Raw genomic sequence first — 12416 nt, 5'->3', positions numbered from 1 at the left:
CTCTCTGGTCATGGAGAGCTCCCCAGGAGCTGCCGGGAGCTTCACCTATGAGGCTGTGGAGCTGGTTCCGGCAGGAGCACAGACTCAGGCAGCTTGGTGAGGGGGCCAGGCTGGAACTAAGCTTCCTTACAGGGCCACCAGCTCCAGGGAGCCCCAGGAACAAAGGGGGCCCCCGACAGTAGGGCTGAGAGCACAGCTCCGTGCCCTGCTGTCTCTACTGGGCCTTGGAGGCCAGCCATCTGGTTGGTGAGGGGCACTGCCCGTGGTGGCCCAGGAACATAAAGGGCCGGGGCTCCCTGTGGGATGAAGGAAGAAGCTACAGGGCTGGGCAGACAGGGTCGGGTGAGGAGAGGCTGGTGTTAAAGGGAACTCCCTGGGAGAGAGGTCCCTTGTATCATTTGCCTAGGAGGTGAGAGGCCAATTTAGGAAAAAACAAGAGGTGATTACAAAATGATGATTGAGAATTAGGAACTTGTTTGAGGGTCAACTCCTTTGAGAATCTGATGAAATCTGAGAACCTGATGACTTTCTCCCTAGACAAATGGCTCAAGACTTTGTATAACATTTGGAGAGAGGGGCAGTTACTGAACTGTGTTAAGAATCTGTTATCCAGGGGCCAGCCCTGTGGCATAGTGGTTAAGTTCCCACACTCTGCTTTGGTGGCCCTGGGTTCACTGGTTTGGATCCTGGGCACAGACCTGTGCACCACTTATCAAGCCATGCTGTGGCAGGCACCCCACATATAAAATGGAGGAAGGTGGGCACAGATGTTAGCTCAGGGCCAGTCTTCCCCAGCTAAAAGGAGGATTGCCGACAGATGTTAGCTCAGGGCTAATCTTCCTCAAAAAAAAAAAAAAAATCCATTTTCCAGCATGTGCTCTGAGGCAAATAGGCCAATGTTATCTGGATGCCACAGTCTCTCCATGAAGACCTAGCTCTTGCTGCCCATGGCTGACCCTCCTGTGTGGCATTTTCCCAGTGGAAGTAAAGACTGAGCACTGAAATTCAGTAAAAGTGGGCAGAGGGCTTGCCTGAGGCGGCCCCTTGGCCAACAGCCCTACTCTTTCCACTTCAGGAGGAAAAGCCACTCATCCTCTCCACAGAGTGTGCTCTGGAATCGGCCGCAGCCCTCAGAGGACCGCCTGCCTTCCCACCAGGGGCTGGTGGAAGCCAAGTCTTCCAGCTCCTCATCCTCAAACCATTCTGACAACTTTTTCAGGATGGGTAGCAGTCCCCTGGAGGTCCCCAAACCCAGGTGAGGAGCTCTAAAGCCCCTGATGGTGGAGGTGGCTAGGCCTCCCCCCTTAATGAGACTGGAGGGTGGGATTCCAGCACCTCAGCTGGTGCCTCAGGTGGTGTCTTAGGACAGAGTTCCTTGGCCTGCGGCCTGGTAGGCAGTATACCCAGGAGGCCAGAGGGCATCGGCGAGCTTGCAGGCCTTCCACCGTTTGGAGGATGGGTTAATGTTGGGTACAGAGCAAGAGGTGTTTGTAGAGTGGTTTGAGACCGTGCCCAGAGTCCTGGCAGATGGGAAATTCAGAACATACAGTGGTTGTGAAGTGATGGGCAGGGAGACAGGGCTGCCTCTACCTGTTGCCTTTAGCGGGTCTCAGCCCTCTGGGGCCCTCACGTTTTGATTGAAGAGGTAGATCTGGATCTTCTGAGTCCCTTCTGGCTCTCACATTCCGTGTCTGAATTGGTGGGGCAGGGAGGAGAACAGACGGTAGGGAGCTAGGCTAGATGTGTATGGCTGGGGCAAACCTCAGGAGACTGTACATCCGGAAAGAGAGCAGCTCAGCCAGGATGGACAGGTGTGGCTGGAATGTGCTGCAGGAATGATGTTTCCTAGATGACATTAAAGCTGAGCACTGGGGCAGGGAGTTAGGATTGAGGGATGATCTGGCGTTTGGGGAAAGCATTTCCTAGCTGACCCCATACCACTTGTTCCATGCCATACCCCCACAGAAAGAATCTTTGAATTGCTTTGTTTTTTAAAGCCTTGAGAATGTCTGGCCCTTCTGGAGAGAACAAAGCAGTGTGGGACTTAAGAGGTCATTAATAAATTCCAGGGAGAAAGGGACATTTAGTAAAACAAGCATGAGCATTGGAATCCACCCCAGATTCAAGCCCAACTCTGTTGTGTACTGCTCCAGAAGTTTCAGGTCTTTCCTTGTAACAGGCCTATTACAAGAAGGAAACTGAGCCCCAAAGTCACAAGCATATTACAAAGAAAGACCCAAAACTTCTGGAACCCTCCTCTCATCACCATCCTCTGGTTTTTCTCTGTGGGCAAAAGCAGGTGATAGAGGAAGATGAGGAAGAGCACCCTCCCACAGAGGCAGAGCAGATCAGCTGTAAGCAAGTAGGAGCTCCAGACTGCACTGTCCAGGGGGGTCCTGTGTGCTCACCTCTGAAGATGAGCCCTTCAACTCGGAGCACTGACGTGTCTGCCAGTGCCATAGCTGAGTCTGTTAAGCAAAGAGCATGACCCCTCTGACCCCACAGGAGGTTTGGTGGAGGCTGAGCAGAGATGTTGCCAGGCCAACAAGCCCATGCACCTGTGCTCACTCAATCCTCTGCGTATGTCCACAGCCATGCCACCCTGGTCTGCACGCCTGCTTTCCTCAGGGTTACTCAAGCAACACTGCGTGACCCTCGCTATTCTGGGTTGGAGCTGTTGCTCATTGTCCCTGCCTCCTTTTCTGCCTGTGCAGCAGTGCTGGACAACTGGGAAGGCAACCAGAAAACTCTTCTTGTCCTCTGGGTCCTGCCCTGGTCTTAACTGTCCAGTTGCTGGGGGCTTCCCTGCTAAGCACTCCATTACCTCTGCCCACCCCAGTTTTTATCATTCCCTTCCTCCTGCCAGAAGCTCCTACTTTCCAATCTTGTGATAGTTTCCCTCAGTCTCACCAGTGGTTCGCCACCTGCATTGGGTGGCTTGGACTCTTATGGCTGGTCTGAGATGGCCACCAAAGCCTCTCCCTCAGAAAGCTAGGGAGGGTTGGGGGTGTCCTCCTGGCCTCACAGCTCTGTGTGCCAGGCCCTGGTTAAGGCTGGGATAGGTGGACCAAAATGGGGCACAAGGCCTTGGAGAGGCGTGGGGTGGGCGGCTGTGAGGTGTTTGATGGCTCTGCCAGTCTATTCTGGGAATGCCCGCTTGCAGCCTGGCTGGGCTGGCCAGGCAGCAAGGTTCCGGATTGGATGCCTGTTTGCCGGAGGTTTTGAAAGACTAGATTATTCAGATTTGGAGCATTCTAATTATGTATTTCCATTAACATTAAAATTAATTTAGTCTCTTATCTTAAAGTGCCTGAGGGATCCTGTCATTAGCTTCCCTGCCTCTCTTAGGTAACAGTAACCAATCAGCTTTTTAATGGAGTAGAGGGAACTGTATGGAAAGAAACCCTTTAGTAAAGCTATCTGTGACAGCCAAAATGCTCCTCATAATGTGAATTCTCTGGGTTTCATATGCTCCAAATTCCATAAGCATATCTCTTTTAAAGAAGGACTTCCCTGTGAAAGGAATCAGTGAAGCTTTGTTCAAAGTTAAGAATTAGGTGTTGGTTGGGAAGAAAGTTCTGTGGGGTGCTGATTCTTATCCAGCCCCAACCCCACGTCCCTCACTGGGAAGACTGGTGGCCTTTTTGCATTATTAGTGCCACTGCAGCAGCTTCTGATGGAGCTGTGTTTCTGGACCATTGTTAAATCTCATCAGCCACAGGATGGGGGCTGGGAAGCTCACATGCCTCCCTGAGTCCTGGTTAGTATGCTGCCCACCTCCTTTTGGTCTTGTTTTCTGCTCCAGAGTCAGACATCTGATTCTGCCCCAGGAGGGATGGTGCCACCACTGAGCTCAGCTTGAAGCCAAGCTGCCTGAAGAGCAGATGAACTTAGCTGAGGGACACCCAGCATCCTGATTGAATAGCTAAGTAGCAACATAGGAACCGACCTCTGCTGCCCAGTTAGCTGCTCTTCCACCACCTACAAACTTCTCATTGTCAGCAGTGAGCTCTGTCCTGGGCTGTTTAATGAAGCTGAGAAACTAGATTGCTTTCTGTTGCACTTAGGGTTCCTCTCCCAAGTTTGATGTGTTCTTGCATGGGGCCACTGCTCCAGACCAAGAATGAGTGGTGAGAAGCCTAAAGGCGTTGCCAGCTTGAGACCCATAAGAGAAAACTTGGAGCCCCCAAAGACTTCTCCTTGGGCTGCTGCGGGAATGCAGAGGTCCCTGGTTGTGTCACGCACGCTCACACACATTTTAAGGCCAGGCTGAGGGAAGGTAATTTTTTTTTCAAATGTGATAAATCCTATCTAGCCATCTCTGAAGTCAGTTGCTCTGTGAGATCAGGTCACTGTTGAACTGAAGGATTCTTCTCTAAGGCTCCATTCCTGGAGGTGTTCACTTAGGCAGAGGCTGTGGGACCATCATCTGGAGACTTGGGGTTTAACGGGGGGTAAGTGTAGGTTAGGTGACATTCAGGACCCCTCAAAGTCTAGGAGTCTAGGTCTTGGCTCAAACATTCATTTTCTACATGACTTCAGGCATGCCACTTGATGGCTTTGGGTTTCTGTTTTCTCATCTGTATAACAGAGGCTTAGACGGGCAACTCTTAGGTCCTTCCTAGCTGTGTACCTTCAAGCCTTCTGTGTCAGCCATCAGTTCAGGTGCTTTTAGATGCAAGTAATAGAAAAACCATCTCAAATGGGTTTAAATAATAAAGGGAAACTATTGGTTCATATGAAGAAGTCCAGTGGGAAGTACAGCCTTCAGGCACAGTCTGATCCAGGCTCTAACTCCATTTCCCTGTAGTTCTTTCCCCTTGCCTCCTGCCACATGCTAGCTTTGTCTTCTGGCCAGCTTCCCTAATAGTGGCCAGCTACTCCATGTGCTTCCTTTCTCATCTAGGGATCAGAAGCTCTGTGCTTTATTCTAATTGGAAGTTATGTGCCCATCCCTGAACCAATCCCTGAGTCCTCCACCACCCCTTATCAGGAAGGAAGATCAATGTATTATGGGGCTAACATGGCCTTCGGTCACACCTGGGTTGCAATTCCAGCTTTGCCATTCCTAGCTGTATGACTTGGAAAAATCACTTCCCTTCTGAGCTCAGTTTTTTCATCCCATTTTTAAAGTGGGAGTGATGATCTTGGCCTCCATAAGTTTGGATTTAAATAGATAATGGAGGGAAGTACCTGGCACGTAGTAAATACTCATCCTTTCCACAAATGCTCAGGAAACTGTAGCTGTGGCTAAGGACCTGTCCTTATCAGTCACATATCTGAGGGCCTGTGGGCTGTGTCAGGGCACTGGGAAGCTAGGTAAAAGGCCAGGGCAGACCCATTTCTTCTTGCCTTGTCTGTGTGGGTTGGGCCAGCTCTGCTCATATGGGTATTCTTGTACCCGCTCCCAAAAAGGACTAGCTAAAAGACACCTGCCTGAGTCGGCTCATAGCAAGGATCTGGCAGGAGGCGGGGGAGAGTGGGAGGTGCAGCTCTTTTGGTGCTGTGAAGAGGGGCCTAGGCCATATCCATCTAAAGCAGTACAGTGTTGCCAAGAAGCCAACCTGGGCAGAGGTCTGAGCCCCTTAGCTCCAGAGATGTGAGCAGACGACCTGGGAAGCATTGTCAGCTCCAGAGTTCTCCAGTTTGAGGGGAGCTTGGCCCCATGTTCTCTCCAGTCCTGCAGGTAGGGGATCAGAGGAGGTGAAGCTCAGGCCTCTCTTTTTGCTGCCCTGTTTGTGCTTGAGTAAGGGGACATGGCAGAAGAGTGTGGGGTCTTATTAAAGCTGGTTGAGTTACCTATATACTGAGGCTGATTTAAAGGCTTTCCTTCCTTCTCTTACTAGGCAGGTGCAGGTGCTGCTTTCTCATGACTGTTTCCTTTCATCTTTGGGTGTCCCCTCTAACCAGCTAATCCAGATTGGCACTTCTGAGCTACCTCTCTGCTTAGCACAGCCGCTTGTTCTCAAACCTAGGAGCTGAATGGTTGCTTTGCAACCCTTTCTTTGACAAAAGCCTCAAGTAGGAGGATTCATTTAGAGCCTGTGTGCTCACTCTTGAAAAGGATGCAAAAATGGCTGCTTGCCGAGATGGCTTTATGTCCCCCGGGATCGTGCATCCTGCTGCTCTCTGTGCTGCCTACTTCATCCCACAACTGTCCCCTAGCTACTCCAAGCATGGTTCTTGCCTGGTGGTGCTGCCTGCTGGACGTTGGGGATGTACAGGGGAGGGTCTAGCCTAGGGGACCAGGAATCCTTGCTGGGAATCTCTCTGTAATTGCATTGCTTCTTCTTTTTTTTTTTTTTTTTTTTTTGAGGAAGATTAGCCCTGAGCTAAGTACTGCCAATCCTCCTCTTTTTGCTGAGGAAGACTGGCCCTGAGCTAACATCCATGCCCATCTTCCTCCACTTTTTATACATGGGACGCCTACCACAGCATGGCTTTTGCCAAGTGGATCCGAACTGGCGAACCCCAGGCCACCAAGAAGCAGAATGTGTGAACTTAACCACTGCGCCACCAGGCCAGCCCCTGTAATTGCATTCATTCTGTCCATCATTTTCCCACTGGCAATATGAGTCTCTGATAGCTCTGGGGGAGTGGGGTTGGGGCATAAGAAACCCCATGTTCCCAGCCCCAGGAATGCTTCATCCTACCCAGCATCCCTGCCTTTCCCTTTCCCTCAACACTCTGGTATTTAGCAATTATTTTCCCACAAGCTGCTAAAACTGGAAAAGAAACTTTACCCTAAAGTTTGAACAATAGATGAAATTTATGGAGCCTGGCTGACCTTAGAGGGGTTGTGCTGACTGAAGGCACCAGCGTGACCTGGAGGAAGCATAGGGCAGACACCAGACTAGCATGTTGCTTGCCCTCTCCTGGGCGGCTGTCTCTTTGATTTACAGGCTGCCTGAACTCTACCAAGTTTCTCCATCTAGAAACAAGGAAGCCTTGTTTTGTTGGATACTAGGGGCTTCCACCAGGTAGCAGACCATGTCCTGTTCTCATCGCTAATGCTGCAGTCACAGAGCTTAGCAGGAATGATGAATGTGGCAAGTCTCTATGTTGCAGGGGGTTCCGATTCACTGCGGCCTCTATGTGGAAAGCCATCTTTTTTCCCTGGTCTCAAGGTGGTTCTCTTATAGGGCAAATCTGTAATCAAACGTGGCTTTCAAGATCTCTTATTGCACTCACTTGCTGTGGGACCTTGGGCAAGTATCTTCACCTGTCTCAGCTGCCATTTCTCTGTCTCTAAGATGAGGATGGTTAAAGATCACCAGAGATGCAGTGTCTGGCAAGAGCTGCACTCAAGTGGCAACTGTTTGAGGATAAGGCTGGCCTGATGACTCATGGGGGCTGTCGCCTCAGACTAGGAGCCCTTGATGCCAGCCAACTGGGTTGGACATGGTCAATGAATGTTTTCCTCTGTTCCCCACCCCCTATCCCACTATTCATGCTTCTGCCCTGTTTCTGGGTCCCTACAGGAGCACCTTCAGCTAGGCTTGAATTAAAGAATAAAGGGTTAAGCATCAAAGATGATGCATCTCTGAGGAGTGGGACCTGGGGTAGCTGATGGAAAGGCCTTGTTTGATGTCTCCCTATCTCCTCTCTCATTCCCACTGGCTGGGCTACTATGGAGAGGGGTTGGCTGTGAGTGGAGAGGAGGTGGCTGCAGTAGATTCCCAATACAACTTTCCTCTCCCCACACCCCCAACCTTCCATCTGAAAAAGGCCTGATGAAACTGTCAGGTTGCCTGCCTGATTCATCCCTTCCCTCTGGGCATAGCCAGTGAGTGCTGGGTTGATGCTTGTGAATACAAATTATGGCTCCTGGAAGCCGCTGCAGAGGGAGGGGAGGGAGTATCTTATGTTCCCGTCACCTCACTCTTCAATCTAGGTCACCACTCGCCACCATCCCCAAGAGGGTTGTTCTCCCACCTTTCTGATAGGACCTCAGCAGCCCCTGAGTTCTGTGTTCCCCACCCTGCCAATCTGCATGCCAGGGAGTGTGAGGCAATCCTGCCTGCCTGGCTCCTGGGGCATCCAGCTTTGCTCCCCTCCTTTTGGTGCTGTTGAGATGGTACTTGCTGTGTCAGCTACCAGGTTGGGCATGCCCTGACTCCAGGCTGTGGTTGCAGGCTCACCTCTTGTCACTATGCTTTGCTCTTACTCTTTTGCTCCTGTATGTCTTCGCACAAAGCATTGTCTTCACGGCTGAGCCTACCCTGTGGTCTATACTCTTCTTTCTCGGTCACAACCTATCCAGCTGTTTTTGCACTTTTGGAGAAAATGGTTGACTTTACAGATACTCCACCAACAGAACCTTGTGACCCATGGCCCAGGGCCACCATAGCCCCGCCAGGGCCTCCCCTGTCAGGCATATGACTGACTGTGCATCATCTCCCCTCTCTCTCCTCTCTGCCCCAGATCAGTGGACCATCCCCTGCCCGGATCCTCTCTCTCCACAGACTTTGGCAGCTGGCAGATGGTAACAGGCTGTGGCAGTATTCAGGAACGGGCTGTCCTGCACACAGACTCCTCTCTCCCTTTCAGCTTCCCGGATGAGCTCCCTAACAGTTGTCTGTAAGTGTCTTGCTTGAGAAGGCAGGATACTCCCCTGCCCATATCAAAAGCTGGTGAGCAATCAAGAATGCTGGTTAGGAATGAGGCAGCAGCCAGCCCCAGGGAGCTGGCCTTGGATTCCTGCCCCTCCTCAGTGTCTCAGCTAACCCCCACTGCTCCTGAACCCCCGAGGTATGAAGGAGGCCTCGTGGGCTGCTCAGGAAGTGCCCTGGAGTGTGTGTTCACTCTCCTCAGGCTCCAAAACCCATCCACGGGTGTCTCAGGGCACACCCTGAGGGAAAGCTGGCTGGACTATAACTATAGAAGATTCTATTTCTGTCCAACTGTTGCCTGACATGAGAATCCTTTGAAAGCAAAACAGTGGGGTAGTGAAGGTAGGTGTATGGTGGAAACCAGAGCCAGAATGGAGCTGGGTTAACCAGAGGTCTGGGCTCCTCCCGAGCAGAACCAGGGGTTCCTTGCTTCCCTTCCCCCCTTTTGTCTTCTGCTTTTGCCTCTGGTCGGGAAAGAAAATTGGGTGGGGATACTAAATCTCAAGCCTGTAAAATCCTCTCCCTCCAAGGCCCCAGTACTGGGCTTCTAACTCTTGTAGTGCATCCACTTGAACAGCTGTCCCTGTGGCAGCCACCTGCCCCCTGCCTGCTCTGCTGCACAGATGTCAGGCAGGGGAGAGCCTCCGGCAGCCTGGGGAGCAGTGCCTGCTCCTCAGCTGTGGCTGCTTGAGGGCCTTCACCTCCCCACCATGGACTGAATGAACTTCAGGTGCTGGGGATTCAGCCCTACCCCCAAAATCCAGCTCATACACACCAGTGCTGACAGTTGGAGGCAAGCTGCCCTGGGGAGTTGAGAAGGATCCCTGTGGAGGGCAAGCATGGGCTGGGCCTTGGGATTCCAGGATGGTGCTCACAGGCCCTGGCCCTGCAGCTAGGAAGTAGCCCAAGGACTTCAGAGCCCACTAGTGCCTGGCAAGCCTCCTCTGTAGCCAGGCCCTTAAGCCAGAAACAAGATCTCTGTCTTAGATTTTTAAACGATTAAAAATAATAGTTGTTTGCATCTTTCTGTAGGGACTTCCTTCTTTAGCCAAACTTGCTTAAGAGCAATCTCTGGAGGAAGCAGACATCTCTGCCCCTGCTTGATAGCACACCTCCCTTACCTGGCATTAGCCGCTGAAACAGGCAACTCCACCCCCAGATCCTATGATTTATACCTTGGACAGTTCTCCAAGCGTCTAGTCAACCCTCAGGTTCTTGGTGGCTCCCAGAAGATGGCTAGGTTCTACATGATCTCATGGCCTCTAGGATTGCAGGGTGGCAGTGGGGTCAGGGTTGATTCCTAGTGAGGTCACACAGTATGTGGGTTCAGTGCTTGGGCTTTGTTATTGGAGAAGTTTAGTCCAAATCCTAGCTGCTCTGCTCACCAGCTGTCTGAGGGTGTCAGCTTTGACTTACCTGAGCCGGCTAGCTCATCTCTTGAGAGGGAGTGGCACTATGGTAGCTCTAGTCCCTGTCTGCCCATTGTCTGCTGTATGTCCTCAAGTGGATCCCATATTCTCTCTGGGTTCCACTTTTCTCGTCTCTAAATAGGTTGTGATCTCTTCCCCCTTCCGCCTCCCAGAAATAGGGGGCAGTGAGAATGCACGCATATGGGCCTTTGGATGTTCCCTGTGAATACAAACTACTTATCTGAATTTCTCCTGGTTATATGCTCTAAGGAAAAGCTAAGAAGCGCATATGGCCTCCAGCCTATGTGAAACTTTAATTAGAAAGTAAAGAAGATCTAGGGCCATGCATCTCCCCCAAATGCTAAGAGAAACTTCGGAGTTGTTGATGCCATCACAAGAATCCAGCATCAGCTCCATTTTCTTAGTGCTGCTGGGAGAGCTATTTGACTTTCCTTCACCCTGGAACCTACTGCTTCTCTCTGTCTCTGTCTCTTTCTCTTTCTCTCTCTCTCTCTCTCTCTCACACACACACACACACATGTATACATCACTCCCACCAATTGCTTTCCCTAGGTCTGTTCTCCCCATGTTTACCCCAGGACTGTCATTTATCCTCATTCCTCCATCTGCTCCCCCAGGCCCTGGGGTGTAAGTTATTTGGGCTTGGGAACTGAAGACATTGCTGCTGTTTCTGAGAGATTCCCAGGAGGGATTACCCAGGGATTGGTCTCTTGGGAAATTTTGGAGTAAGTTAGTGGTTAGGGCTAGTCTTGGTGCTTAGGTGAGTGGGAACATGAGGGCTCATTTTATGTAGATCTGTGACCCCTGGAGAAGGCCCTCCAGGGCATAGGTAGGGGGAACACCATGTGAGATCCTGACCTTTCCTCTGATTCCATGTCTCCCGCCAGTAGACTGCATACCTTTTAGTCTAGAGGTTGAGTGTGACTGGTACCTCCCGCCTCTTCTATTAAAGACCCTTCAGGATGTCAAACAGTCTCATATGGAGTTCATATTTTGATAAGCCTGAGTTTTTGTGCACTTGTTCTCCTTTTTGACTTATAGTTCCAAGCCACAGAAAGAAGAGGGGCTTCCTATCTTCTTCTGTGATAAGTCCTATAGAGGGCAGAGAAGGAAAAGCAGATAGAATCAGAACAGGAATCCTGCTGAAAGAGCCGGCACCCTCCTAGCTGTTGACTTGGGGACCACAGTGACTGACGGTGTAGCTAGAACCTCGAGAGTTTCCAGTGAGGATCCTGACCTCTCCAGGGCACTGCCAAGAGCTTCCTCCCAGGATGCTCCAGGTCCTGACCTCAAGAAAGCTAAGGCTTTTGGCTTGATATCTGATCTTGGGGTCTCTCCTTACTGTTAGATGTAAGACTTATGCCTCAGCTTGTTCTTACTGAGGAATGGAAGCCAACAGCTATTGGGGCTAACTCCCTCTTGCTTTGCTTTCCCCCTCCCCAGTCATCATAGAGATGGTTGTTTTCCCAACACAAAGTCAGTCCAGTGCCCCAGTAAAAGGTGCTGCTTCTAGGTAGGAACAGTAGCCTGAGAACTGAGAGGGATGGTTTAAGAGAGAAATAGGGCCAAATATTTGGGGCCTGACCCACAAAGGTAGTACAGGGTAGTACGGCCACAGGACAGATGCTGGCTTTATGCTAGCAAAGGCAGAAGGATAGGCAGTGTGGCATGAAGATGAAGATGTTGGATCTTGCCCCAGGATAATGCATTCATTCTCCCTCCCTTCCCATAGGCTTGCAGCCCTGAGCGAGCGGGAGACTCGGCTACAGGAGGTACGCTCAGCCTTCTTGGCCACATACAGCAGCACAGTGGGGCTTCGGGCAGCAGCCCCCAGTCCCTCCGGTGCCATCGGGGGCCTGCTGGAGCAATTTGTCCGTGGTGTTGGACTCCGGGGCACCAGTAGCAGCACCTTATGAAGCAGCCAGCCCACAACAGTTTCCTGCTCCTCTCTCACCTGAGCCCTGAATGGAATCAAAGCTATGCCTGGCCAAGGGGTGCTTCAAGTTCAGGGGAAATCTACTCACTCTCCCTTCTCCATCATGCCCATGGCAGCCCCAAAGCCAAGCAGGGCCAAGAACAGGGTTTTCCAACCTCCAGCTTCCTGACTGGTGACCACCACCCTTCTTGTCACTGCCTCCCACCCACCCTAGTCTTTGCCCGGGATGCCCATCAACTCTCAGAACTGTGTGGGGTTTCCCTGGGGCCTTGTGGAGGCCAAGACTTCATGAATGACACCCCCTTCCCATTCTTGTTTCCTGGGGAGGAGGGGTCACCTGCACTGAGAATGGGGCAGTTTGACACAGATCACAAAATAAAATCAACGTCTTTTTGAACAGTTGTTCTCTTGCATCCTCATTTGGTTGCTGTCTTTCTG

At 51.3% G+C, this 12416-nt stretch overlaps 1 protein-coding gene across 16 annotated transcripts in view; it reads left to right on the top strand.

Annotated features, from left to right (window-relative positions):
• The window catches only part of MTMR14 (myotubularin related protein 14), a 44873-nt gene extending 32493 nt beyond the window's left edge, over nucleotides 1-12380 (top strand). For 6 of the 16 annotated variants that reach the window (XM_070493761.1, XM_070493765.1, XM_014848085.3 and 3 more), the window contains 4 exons: nucleotides 1-96; nucleotides 1076-1255; nucleotides 8425-8580; nucleotides 11775-12380. The exon at nucleotides 1-96 is cut by the window's left edge and continues 43 nt beyond it. In XM_070493761.1, the coding sequence (XP_070349862.1) occupies nucleotides 1-96; nucleotides 1076-1255; nucleotides 8425-8580; nucleotides 11775-11958 (616 nt within the window). In that variant the 3' untranslated portion in view covers nucleotides 11959-12380. The remainder of the gene's footprint in view (nucleotides 97-1075; nucleotides 1256-8424; nucleotides 8581-11774) is intronic. The other 10 variants (XM_070493767.1, XM_014848086.3, XM_070493764.1 and 7 more) reach the window with 4 other exon arrangements.
• The last annotated feature ends 36 nt before the right edge of the window (nucleotides 12381-12416 follow it).

This window comes from Equus asinus, chromosome 21 (assembly GCF_041296235.1).
Source record: "Equus asinus isolate D_3611 breed Donkey chromosome 21, EquAss-T2T_v2, whole genome shotgun sequence".
Taxonomy (NCBI): domain Eukaryota; kingdom Metazoa; phylum Chordata; class Mammalia; order Perissodactyla; family Equidae; genus Equus; species Equus asinus.
This window is presented reverse-complemented; position numbering and strand designations above follow the sequence as displayed.